Source organism: Pan troglodytes, chromosome 1 (genome assembly GCF_028858775.2).
Source record: "Pan troglodytes isolate AG18354 chromosome 1, NHGRI_mPanTro3-v2.0_pri, whole genome shotgun sequence".
In the NCBI taxonomy this organism is placed as follows: Eukaryota; Metazoa; Chordata; class Mammalia; order Primates; family Hominidae; genus Pan; species Pan troglodytes.
In genome coordinates, this window is record NC_072398.2 from 186,976,402 (window position 1) to 186,988,932 (window position 12,531).

Sequence of the window (12,531 nt, forward strand, 5' to 3'; positions counted from 1 at the left end):
CCACGGGTTTATTACTTCGTCGCCTCCACTGTCCCGGAAGCAGTGCCAAGGACAAACTTCCCCTTAAGGCCAGTGAAAGCCTAGGGAGTGGCAGCGCTTGGAGAACCAGGATGGCCCGGGTCAGGTTTACTTGTTGGGCCAGGTACCCCAAGTGCCCTTCCACCACAACACACTCAGGGTAACCACGTTCAGGGACCCGACCCCCACCCCCAAACAAACAAGGGAGCTGCTCCATTCACGTTTTTTACTAAAGCACCCACACAAGTTTCTGTGCAATGTACAAACACAAGCCGGCCCTGGGGCTCCTGCCTCCTCTCTTAGACAGGGAGGCGGGAACCAGATTTACTGATCCAAGCCCCACCTGCCTCCCATGCAAAGGCCAACCCCAAGATCCCAGGCAGCGACACAGCATCCCCTCTGGTCCCCTCCTGGGGCTGCTCCTCAGCAGGGGGCGCACCAAAGCTTGCCCCCTACAATGTTGAATGAAAAAGGTTTCCCCTCCCCTGGGAGCAAGGGGGTTCCCAAGAGCTGAGAATTCCCCCTGGAAGAGACACTGCCCCCTAGACATACCTCCCACCCTTCCAGGCCCTAGGGGACTCAAGGGGGGGAAACTGAGGCACAGAGAGGTGGAGTGACCTAGCCCAGGCCACTCTGCGAGGCAGTGCAGGGGCTGGCCCGACCCTGACAGTGACTGGGGCTGGGCTAGGGGGAGGGGGTCGGGAAGGAGGGTTGACTCCAAAGAGGGCCACACTTGAAGAGCCTGCCCAGGCAGGAGGCCCCCCAAAGTGGGTTCTGAAACTTCCAGGTGTAGCTAGGGGGCCTAGTGAAGACCCTTGGAAAACAGAGCCCAGTCTCAGTCCTGAAGGTCCTCCACAGAGCAGCTGCCAGCCAGGCTGTGGTCAGTCCTCTGGCAGGCAGTCTTCGGCACCGAGAGCCTCTGTCCATTAGTGTCAGCCCCGAGGGGGCCACGATGGGGGCCGCCCAATGTCCACTGTGATATTGGTGAAGAGTGGTTGCCGAGACACCTCCAAGACCTGGTACCGCACTGACCCAATGCCGTCCCGCTTCATGGTCAGCTTCGTGTTTTGAATCTTGGTAAACCTAGATAGGATGGAAATGGTCCACATCAGGGCTAACAACTGTAAACTAAAAATAAAATCCTACACCCCCCAACCAACTAAATGGACCCCCTTTTGGCCAAGGTGACCCCAGGGAACCTTAAAAATAGGGTTTCCAGCTATGATGGGAAGGGACGTCAAACATGCCATGTTATGCCCACGCCCTTTTGCAGCTTAGACACAACAAATGACCAACATTAACGTCAAAGCAGAGATCACAAGACTGACAGAATGCATTATTTGTGTCAATTAGATACCTAATTATAAATAGGATCTAAGGCCATGCCAGGCAAGGGTTAAGTCATGCACCTCTGCACTTAAAGAAGAGACTATGCTCTAACTGCTGCGAGGATTTTCTTTTTCTGTAGCAGCTAAACAAGTACAGGACTTGAGATAACCAATATTAAAACAATTTGTATAATGTGGTAATATAAATAATAGAAAAAAATTTGCAGCTCACCCACTGCCAGATGCTGACCCCTACACCCCTGTTCCACAAGCCATAATTATAGCTTTGGTGGGACAAGAGACTGATCTCAGTAACTTTCTCCTGATAAGACCATCGGCCATGGACTGGTTCTAGCCGGTTTACAGAGGCTGCACACTTGAGTGCTTTTGTCTTTTTGACGTATAGGGCCTAACTGCGATACATTTAAATATGAAGTCTCCACCCCAAGGTGAACATGGATGGTATATAACATGCATGTTTGTTCAATATGCATATGTCAGGACTCCCTCCGTAAATATTCGTAGCTCCTCCGGTAACCTGTTGACCAATCCATTCAACTAAAATTCCTATCTCACTCCTCCCTCCCTCAAAGTGCCTGTTAAGGCTTTGGCTGGAGGCTCTGCTTCCTAGCCAGTGGGATGGCCAGCCTGCAGGTTGTAACCCTTTATAAAAGAGAAATAAAGTCTCCTTTTCAAATTTATTGATCTAGTGATTTTTTTTTTTTTTTGAGACAGAGTACAATGGCACCACCTCGGCTCACTGCACCCTCCACTTCCCAGGTTCAAGCGATTCTCCTGCCTCAGCCTTCTGAGTAGCTGGGATTACAGATGCCTGCCACTGCGCCAGCTGATTTTTGTATTTTTAGTAGAGATGGGGTTTCACCATGTTGGTCAGGCTGGTCTCGAACTCCTAACCTCAGGTGACCCACCCGCCTTGACCACCCAAAGTGCTGGGATTATAGGTGTGAGCCACCTCATCCAGCTGATCTAGTGATTTTTAAGTTAACACCACCAAACCCAATATGGGATCTCTGGGGCCTAGGCTTAAGCCATCCTGGCTCCTTCCAGGGTTGATTTGGCAGGAGCCCTTCTGCTCCTGCATTGGCCCTCAAAACAGAGATGTCAACTGCTCCAGTCAGAAAACAGACGTCTGACACCCTCACAAATGTCTCAGCTCAGACCTTTTTTTTTTTTTTTTTTTTTTTGAGACAGAGTCTTGCTCTGTTGCCTAGGCTGGAATACAGTGGCGCGATCTCGGCTCACTGCAACCTCTGCCTCCTGGGTTCAAGCGATTCTCCTGCCTTAGCCTCCTGAGTAGCTGAGACTACAGGTGCACACCACCATGTCCGGCTTTTTGTTTTGGTTTTTTGAGATGCTCTCTTTTTTGAGAGTCATGCTCTGTTGCCCAGGATGGAGTACAGTAGTGCAATCTCAGCTCACTGCAACCTCTGCCTCCTGGGTTCAAGAGGTTGCCTCCCAACCTCCTGCCTCAGCCTCCCGAGTAGGTGGGATTACAGGCGCCCACCACCACACCCAGCTAATTTTTTTGGTATTTTTAGTAGAGATGGGGTTCACCATTTTGGCCAGGCTGGTCTCGAACTACTGACCTCAGGTGATCTGCCCACATTGGCCTCCCAAAGTGCAGGAATTACAGGCATGAGCCACCGTGCCCCGTCTTTTTTTTTTTTTTTTTTTGTATTTTTGGTAGAGACAAGGTTTCCCTATGTCGGCCAGGCTGGTCTCGAGCTCCTGACCTCAAGTGATCTGCCTGCCTCAGTCTTCCAAAGTGCTGGGATTACAGACATGAGCCACGGTGTGAGGTCAGCTCAGACCTTTCTAAGCCAGGCACCCCACAGGCACCTCAAGCGCAATCAGATGCATCATTTTTACTCCCCAAGCCTGTGCCATTTTCTCTGTTCCTCGTTCTTTAGTGACTCTCTTGCCAGCTATTTATTGAGCACCACCATGTGCCAGGCTGTGCTCTAAGCACCAAGGCTACCGCCATGGCCATGACAGGTGGGGTCCTTCATCTCAGGGCAAGTTGGCTTCTCTAGGGGAGGCAGGTAACAGAGAAAACATCGGAGTGCTAAGAGAGACAAGAGGGCATATGTGACACTGAGCTAAGGGCAGGGGCAAAGCACTCCAGGTAGAGGTCAGAGCACACGGTGACCCTAAATTGGGAATAAGATTTTGCACAGCTGAGTGGCTAAACCTGAATGGGGCACGTGGAAAAGCAGAATATTAGCTTGGAGGTTCAAGTACACCGTGCAAGGGCAGGGCTCTAAGTCAGAGCGAGCAGCTCATGTTTTCATTCTCACAGAATGAAATGTGTAAAGGCTCTGAGAAATGTTTAACCCAGTGTGGGGGCCGAGCCATAAACAGGGAAACCAGTTGGAGGCCACTGCAGTAGTCCAGGCAGGATCCTAGAGGTTGGACTAAGGTAAAGGTAGTAAAGGGGGAAAGCAAATGGACTCAAATATGTTTTAGGGGTGGCAGTGATATTACTCGCTGATGGGTTTGGATATGTAGGGTGAGGAAAAGAAGAATCCAGAACTCCCGGATTTTAGGCAACAGCAACTAGGTAGAGAGAGTTCACAGAGTTTGTGAACTCTGTGAATCTGGTATCAGGCTGGCTGGGAGAAGGGCCTAAAGGGTGTGTGAAATGTAAACAAGGGCTTCCTGGGCTTCCTGACGCTGCTCTGTGACTTGTGCTAAACTTTCTGGGGGTGGGAGACCCAGAGTAGTCATACCCAATCCATGAATCCAACATTCACAGAGTTCTTTAAGCCAGAAACTTCTTGCTATCTTGCCACGTCTACAACCAAGCCAGACATGTGTAATTGATGCTGGCACTCAGGCAGGCTACTCCTGAAACAGGACCAAGGCTCCTGGCGTGTACTGTGGAGCTCCACTCCTCCCCAGATGCCCTGAAGCCCCTCTCCTCTTGGTCTCTTACCTGTTTCCTGCTGACCATAGTTTTCATCAGAACCACTTTTTCATCAGCTCCCTGTGCCTCCCCAGTGCCTCATGCTTCTCCCAGGCACCAACCCCACACCAGGGCTACAAACCACCTCCCCCACTCCTACCCCCTGTGTTCAGAGTAGAAAAACCCTCCTGCTCAAGCTGGGGACACAGCACCTCCATCCCCAGGCCCTGTACCACCATGCTCCCTCGGACTCCATGGATTCCTTCAGGCCGGGCTGACTTTCTCTCCTGCCCCACCCAGCGGCTATGCCAGGCTTTCGCCTTCCTGAAGCTCAAACAGTGTGCCTTCTAAACACAAACCCCACCCCGCCTCTCCCTTCTTCAGGTTCTTCCCTGACTCCCCAGTCCTCTGGGACAAAAGTTAACCTCCCATCAGGTATTCAAGACCCCTGACATGTACATGGTGAAAGGGCAACAGAAGAAAAACCCCTAACATCCAGACGTGACTTTCCCCCACCCCACTGTCACTATCAGCCTTCAGAGATCTTAAAACCAAATAGTTTCAGACTCTCGGTATGTATCATACATGTTCACATTCCAGAATCTTCCAGATATGATTCTCCTTATCCAGGCTGGCTTCCTCTATTAGCCTGGGGAATGTAGCACTGTGCCCAAGGTAGGTGTGAGGCAAATATTTGTTAAATGAGTAACTATTTCAAACTCCAGGTTACCATCACCTCCTCCAGGAAGCCTTCCATCACCAGTCCCTCTTCTGCCAAGACAACACCTTGCCTTGATGACCTTGTGCTGTAACTGCCTTTTTCCATGACTATCTCCCTGCCTAGAATGAACTTCGTAAGGGAAAGCACGGATTGGGTGTGACTACTCTGGGTCTCCCACCCCCAGAAAGTTTAGCACAAGTCAGAGCAGTGTCAGGAAGCCCAGGAAGCCCTTGTTTACATTTCACACACCCTTTAGGCCCTTCTCCCAGCCAGCCTGATACCAAATGTGGCTACCTCCTAAGAGATACACCCACCTCCTTCAATTTCAGAGGGGTGGGCACTGTCTTTCCACACCCCCTTCCCACACTGCTCAGGTCCCCTTTGTCGGGTCCACAGGAGCTGTGCCCAGCACCCACTAGCTCGTGTCCTATCTGCCCCGGCAGGGGTTCCACAGGTGCACAAGTGAGGTCTTCGAGGGCACCAATAGGAATGCAATCTACTCAATGACTATTTAGGCCCTGACATTAAATTCTGGTCACCTCTAGGAATCAGGCCAGAGATAAGAGATATTGGGCTGAGGCTGGGCTGGGGGTTGGGGGACAACGATCAGGGGTGCCAGCAGTCCTGAGGGGCCTTGGATCACATCAGGGAATCAGTGGCACTGGGAGTCACCTTTTTGGAGTCAAGGATGCTTGGAGGTCCCCCACTGGGGGGTCAGGGATTGGGCCACTTGGGGTCAAGAGTTGGGGATATTGGGAAGTTGCCTCTGGGGAGTAAGGGGTGAGGGTGCTGGGGTCACCTCTGAGGGTTAGGTTCATTATGCTTGTCGCGGTCGTGCTTGATCATGCGGTAGCGGCCGATTCGGATGTCTGGGCGTGAGATCTTCATCCCAGTCAGGGAGATCCTGAGGATGGGGACGGACAGACTGGAACAGGCCCCAGGAAGGGCAAAGAACCCCACCCAGTCTGCACCTCACCCCCCCACCCACCCAGCCTATTCCCCACCGCGTGCTTACTCACCGGTTGAAGATGTCATCATCCTCGCCACCCCAGCCCCAGTACTCGTTGGGGAAGCCATTGATTTTCAGAAACTGAGCCTTACTCAGGCCTGACACACCTCCAAAGTAGCCAGCATAGGGCAGCCTGTGGCATGGGAAGGCAGGTGTCAGTAAGGGTCCCAAGGGGACTCCAGGGGAAGGACCAGAGACCAGGTCAGGGGGAATGTCCAATGGGGTCCAGGGAGGATCCAGCCTCGCCAGTGGGGTCTGGGCCGCAGCCAGGAGCAAGCGGGGCCCAGGGGCTGGAAGTGGGCCTGCGTCTGGTGGGGGCAGGAGGGCTGGGTCCAGCTGAGAAGAGAGCCCTCACCGGAAGCCAAACTTGTCCATGGCAATGGCAAAGTGGCGGGGTTGGTCACCGCAGCGGTATAGGTTGCGGTCATCCATGGGGACCAGGTCCACATCGCTGAAGATGAAGCAGTCATAGGCGGCATCCTCCTTCAGCGCCTCTAGGAAGCCCACGTTGAGCAGCTTGGCCCGGTTGAAGGTGTCCTCACCATGCTGGGTAGGGGGAGGAGCAGGTCAACCCTGGGCCTGTGACCAACAAGCACCTGCCCTTTTGCCACTCTCCAGAGCAGTCTCTGGGGATCTACCAGCCCCCTCGCTGCATGGCTCCTCCAGGCTCTCAGGATCTAGTCCAGCTTCTCGACCGGGATCTGGCCTACAAAGGCCTTTCATATGTGGCTCCAGCCTCCTCTCTGGCCACTGCCCTCAGGTCCCAAGGCCCAGCCACACAACATCCCTCAGCAGCCCCGGAATATGCCAGACTCTTCCTTGCCTCCAGGCCTTGGGGTTAGCAGTACCTGTGCTTGTCACACTCAGGGCTGGAGCGGCTCCCCTGACCACACTTCCCCACCCCAGTACGCTTATTCCTTCCTTCCCATGGGCTTCCTTTATGCCAATACCCATTGACAACATCAGGTGGAGTTCTCATCTCATTCACTCATTCAAACATGCCCTGTGGCGCTCTCTCCTTTGTGCTAGTGGGGATTCTGGAGATGGCCAGCCCTGGTCCCCTCCCTGCTGTGTATAGAGTCATGCAGTGAGACAAACAACGAATGCCCCAAATGACCAGTGTGTAAGATGCAGGAGCCTCAGGCTCCCTGGAGCTGCATCCGGCTGCCTGGGCAGCCTCTGAGACCAGGACAGGTCTGGGCTAGATTCACTTGTCTCTCCAACAAAATGACAAGCAGAGGGTCTATAGGCAGTCACAGCCCAGCAAGCCTGGGGTCCCCTGAGAATTGGGGCTGCAGGGGTCCTGGCCATGCAGGCCTAAGCACCAGACTTTGGACTAGGACTAGCAGGGAGCATTCAGTGGGAGGCGCTGACCCCTGAGCCCCTGCCCCAATCTGCAGTCTCCAGGCTAGAACCAGAAAGGTTCCTGGAGAGGGGATCGGTAAGTGGCCTTTCTGGAATGAGCGGAGAGAAAGGCCCTCTTCTCCACCAGCAAAGCCACTGCCGGAAGAGGTGGGAGCTACTCCCCTCGGGAACCCTGACCTGCCCAGCCCTGCCAGCTCTCTTCTCTCCCTCTCCTGCACCTCCTCTTCCCCCAGCCCTTGGAGAGACCATCGCTTTCCTCCCAGCTCATCAGCACTCCTTCTGACCTCTCACCAGCCAGGAGCCCTGTGTCTCTCCCACATGGCTCATAAACATGCTCAATCCTCTCCCAACTGAAAAAACAAACCTCCCTCCAGCCACCACCCTACCTTTTGCCTTCCCTTCTCAGCAGGGATTTTTTTTTAAAGAGTTGTCTCTAATTGGTTATTTCCATTTCGTCAAATCCGATTCCTTCTTCAACCCACTGCAATCTGCTTCCGCCCCCACCATGCCCCTGAAATGGCTCTCGCTGGGCCCACCTTGTTGCTAAATCCACTGGACGAGTCTTGGTCCACATCCCTCCTCACACCCCCACAGTGCCCATGCAGCTGCCATGTCTCCTTCCTGACACTGACTGCCGGGTTTCCGGGATCCCACACTCCCCTGGGTCTCCTCCAGCCCTTCTGGCCAAGCCTCTCGGCCTCTGTAGCGGCCTCTTTCTCCCTCCATCCCTGAAGTGCTGGCTTCCTCCTCTCATGCCCCTTGCTCCCTGGCAGGTCAGACGTTGTTGGTTTTAGGGACCAGATTGTCTTCATCCTGGTGCTCCCAGATCCCTCTCTCCACTGCAGACCTCCCTTCTGGGTCCAAACTCATTTGTCTAACTGCCTGCTAAACATGTACTTCCCACAGGCGCTCAAACTCATCACACGCAAGAAAGGATTCAGAGTCACACTCCCCCAGAGCTGGCCCAGCTCCTGTGTCCCCATCTCACTCAGACACAGCCATCCCCACAGCCAACAGCCAAGGCGGAAACCCTTGCGCTGTCCTGACGTCGCTCTTTTCTCACTCTCCACTACTTGCGTAACAACCCCACTTCTTCCCCGCGACTCCCGCCCCACACATCCGCATGGTCACCGCCTCTTTCCTGGGCATCGTCCTCTCTTCCAAACGGGCCACCCTGTCTCTAATCTCCCCTCTCCATCCATGCTCCATATGCAACCAGAGTGACCTTTCTACAAAGCAAACACGCAAGTCACTCTCTCCTTACAACCTCACATGGTGCCCTGCCACTTTTGCGCTGGACTTACTGCCAGCATGCCTCCCAAGACATTTCTCAGTTTGACTTCCAACTCCTCCAGCCTCATCTTTGCTACCCAGTCCACATGCTAGACACCACACCTCAGCCAATAGTTCGTGAACACGAGGCCAGTTATCTTGCTGGCCCTGCATCCTCCAGGTCCCTCTGCCTAGAATGCTGGCTTCTCCAGCCCCTGATGCCTGCTCATCCCTCAAGACCCATCTCAGCAACTGCTTCCCAACCCCAGGGCTGGACTGGGGCCCTCTGTGCTCCCACGGCCCCCTGCTCCACCTCCACTTGTGTCCCATCATATGGGAGGGACCCATGTCCAAGTCTAGGAGGTCTCTGTGGTCGGCGGGGGCGGGGGGGCCTGCATCAGAGGTCCCTTCTGGGACCTAGTGGCCAGCCCTAGCCAGGTCCACCAAAGGCCTTAAGATGCTGAGCTGAGTGCCCTGGCCTCAGCTGTGGCTGGCACCTACCCCAAAGGGTTCTGCAGGCTTCATCCTTCTTTCAGGGTCTAACTCCCTCTCCTCAGGGCCCTCAACATCTCCTCCTACAGCATACCCAAGGCCTGCACCACCATGGGGTGAGGCCTGCCAAGGGTAGAGAGTGGGGCTCAACCCCTTCTGAGACCATGCACACACCTGCCAGTTTGCATGCCAACATTCGCATGCACACACTGTGCGCACACATTCCTGTGCACACTGACAAACACCGACTACCCACGCCCAGGTCCATCCACATATCCACACGGGCAGACAAGGACCCACAAACGCCCCCAACCCACATATATACACCAACAGGCACATGGACCCCCGCATGGGCACCTGGTTGATGACATAGACGCCGTAACGCAGCCGCTGCCGCCTCAAGATGGGGTGTAGATAGTGGAGCCAGTAGCGCAGGTGGTGTTCCCGGTGTCTAAAGGGGATGATGACCGCCACCGTCTGGGCTGGGGTGCAGTCGGGCGGTGTGTATCGGCCGCCCATGAGCACGCCTGGGTTCTCCCTCTGCACCCGCTCCAGGGGCATGGGTGAGGTGAACTCGATCAGCAGTCTGCCCACTGCAGACAGGACAGTGTCAGGAATCAGGGCATTGGCCAGAATCCACAGATACCAGCCCCCACCCTCAGCCTGGGGGTGGGCTAGGGAACCCCAAGAATAGCCCTCTTACAACAGACCTGGACCCCTGGCACACCCCTGGGTCCAGATGCCATTTCTCTAGTCAAACCAATAAAACCCTGTTTCCCCACAGGCAGGCCCTACCCTCCAGGCTCACCAAGACCAGGTGGCGAGTCAGGACAGGGTGGCAGCATGGGAGCCGTGGGACCGGGCAGGGCACTGGGGACCTCAGGGAGCCCGGAGCTAGAGGCGGTGGCGTTGGGCCGGGAGCAGTTGCTGCTGCTGCTGCTGCTGGCAGCTGGGTGGAGGGCATGGGCAGGGCCTCGGGCACTGAAGCGGCTGAAGAAGGCCAGGTGCTGGGCGTAGACGTCAAAGTAGAGGATGACGGCCACGAGGAAGTGCAGCAGGCAGAGAAGGAGCACAGCCTTGCAGACGCGCTCCAGCGTCCCCCCCAGCAGTCTGCTCATCCCGCAGGCGGCCACTGGCCCGCCCAGTGGGCCCGGGCATCCGGCTGCTGGCCTGAGCAGGGTGGGAGGGAAACAGATCCAGCAGGTCAGGGCAGGACAGGCAAGGCTGCCCACCTACCTCCCACTCAGCTGCTCACACTCATGGGCCACACCTCACACTGACCTGCTCATACCCTTTCACGCTCACAGACTCAAGGACTTACCTCCAAACAGACACCCAGGCACAGTTCCCGGCAACTCAGTACTCACATCCTCAAGCACACCCCACTACTAAGCCACATACATTTACCTTCCTCCACTTCACTGACAAACACACTCAGGCACTCACCCTTATTGCACAACTCCACACACACACTCACACATTCCCAGGAACACAGACACGTGAACTCTAACCACACTGGTTTGTACCTAAGCATGGAGACATGTTTACCTATAGACCCCCATGTGCCCCTGTGCCCCTGAGAACAGACACCTCACATGGCAGCATCCTTAACCCAGAACTCATGGCTTGGGGAGAGGGAAGAGACGGAATACTGTGCACCTACCATGCAGGAGCACTTTATACTCATGACTTCATTTAGTCCTTCCAGGAGCCATGGTGGGAAGTGTTGGTCATTCAGATCCCAGCGACAAGCAGGCCAGGCCAACTGGGACCAGGCTGGGAAGTTGCCCTCAGCATCCGGGGGGCCCAAATACAGACTGGATGTTTACAGAATCCCTTCCCACTGGAGCAAAACGTCAAAATACGGGGCAAGGCAGGGGACACCCCTCACTTAAGACCTCAAAGCCAGCCCCTTGGGACTGGGACCAAGACTCTGGGTCCTGCCCAGCACAGCTGGTTCTGATTCCCGGAACGGGATGCTTGGGCCTGGAGATGGGCACAGCACTGGGCATGGCAGGAAGGGGGTCTTGCCTGGGCGATGGCTCCAGCTGTGGTTCCAAGAGAGCGGCAGCCACTTCTGGCAGTGCTTCAGGGAGCAGGGTGAGTCTCACAGTCACACAGAATCACAGGGACACCCTGGTCCCAGCTGGTCACCCACACTCAGACACACAGAGAACTACAGTCACAGACACACCCCGGATGACAGTAACACACTAAGTCCCACACTCACAAACAAAGCCACTGCTCCTGGACTTCCACAGCCATACATCCAGGCTCCCAGGCAGCTCACACCCAGACCCACGTGCAGACATTCCCACCCTCCCTCCGGCGCAGGGGTTCTGGGTCAGGCTGGCGGCCAGGCTGAGGGGTGCGTTTGGGCGGGGCTGGCAGGCTGAACACGTGGCACCCGCGGACGGGCAGGCCGCACAGACCGGGTGGGTGTGGAGCCTGGGGGCAGGGGGAGTGGGTGGAGGGCAGCGGATGAGGCAAAGGCCAAGGGGAAACGTGTATGGAACGCCTCCCCGCGCCACGAGGCCGGGGCGAGCGAGGACAATGAGGGAGGCCGGCTGGACGCGGGCGGAGAAGCCCAGGAGGGGCGCCGGAGTGGGGGCGGGGTGGGGGCAGCCAGGCCGGGGTCTGGCCGCCGGCGCCTCTCTCACCGGCTCCTGGGTTGGGATCTCGGGGCCGCGCTCGGGGTGCCCCTCGCGGGGCTGGGTCTGGAATCTCGGGGCCCTGGGTGGGGGCCGCGCGCGCCCTCCTCTCACCCGGCGCTCGGGGCTCAGCAGGGGACGCCGCTCCGGCTTGGGCAGGGCTCCCGGCTCCGGCGGCTGCGGACGGTTCCGTCCCCCATGGCCCGGCCCCGCCGCCTCCCGCCGCCCGGTCAGCAGCCACCGCGGCCCCCGGGTCGCCTCCCGCCGCCGCCGCCGCCGCCGCCGCCGCCGCCGCGGGCCATGGAGCCGAGCCGCCCCGGGGGGCAGGGCGGGGCCGGGCGGCCGGGCAGACCCACGGACCGGCGGACCCACGGACCACAGCGCCGCCGCCTCCCTCCCGCGCTACGGCGCCTCGGAGGGGCAGGCCCGGCCCGCGCGCCCGCGCGCGCGCCCCCGCGGCCCCCGCCTCCAGCACGCCCGCACCCGCCGCGCGCCGCTGCGAGCCCGCCCTGCCGGCGGCCGAACCCGGGCACCCAGGAGGCACGGACCTGGGAGCGCGGGAGAAAATGGGTCAGGCTCGTCCAAAGGGTGGGCTTAGAGGTCGGACCGGCGAGCGGGTGCAGACCGTGGAGTCCCTTAGCGGGGAGTGGGGATTGGATTGGAGCGCGAACTCCCCAGGAAGGGGACCTGGAGGTTGGGCGGACTCAGGCTGCGGGGCTAGGGATTTGTCAACTCTTTAATTGGACCAA

The 12,531-nt window shown here is 56.9% G+C and overlaps 1 protein-coding gene across 7 annotated transcripts; it reads right to left on the minus strand.

The window, feature by feature from the left end:
* Positions 1-230: 230 nt before the first annotated feature.
* On the minus strand, positions 231-12,397 carry B4GALT2 (beta-1,4-galactosyltransferase 2). 7 transcript variants are annotated; one of them, XM_009455831.5, is made up of 7 exons: positions 12,331-12,397; positions 9,940-10,301; positions 9,489-9,724; positions 6,358-6,548; positions 6,013-6,135; positions 5,793-5,897; positions 231-1,101 (listed from the first exon to the last, which is right to left on the minus strand). In XM_009455831.5, the coding sequence occupies exons 2-7, from the start codon at positions 10,247-10,249 to the stop codon at positions 951-953; spliced, it is 1,116 nt and encodes a 371-aa protein (XP_009454106.3). In that variant the 5' UTR covers positions 10,250-10,301; positions 12,331-12,397; the 3' UTR covers positions 231-950. The 7 variants fall into 7 exon arrangements, with proteins under 7 accessions (XP_009454106.3, XP_016816543.2, XP_016816558.2 ...); XM_016961054.4 differs by lacking the exon at positions 12,331-12,397 and adding an exon at positions 11,897-12,204; XM_016961069.4 differs by lacking the exon at positions 12,331-12,397 and adding an exon at positions 11,897-12,197 and having other exon boundaries at positions 9,940-10,296.
* Positions 12,398-12,531: the final 134 nt, after the last annotated feature.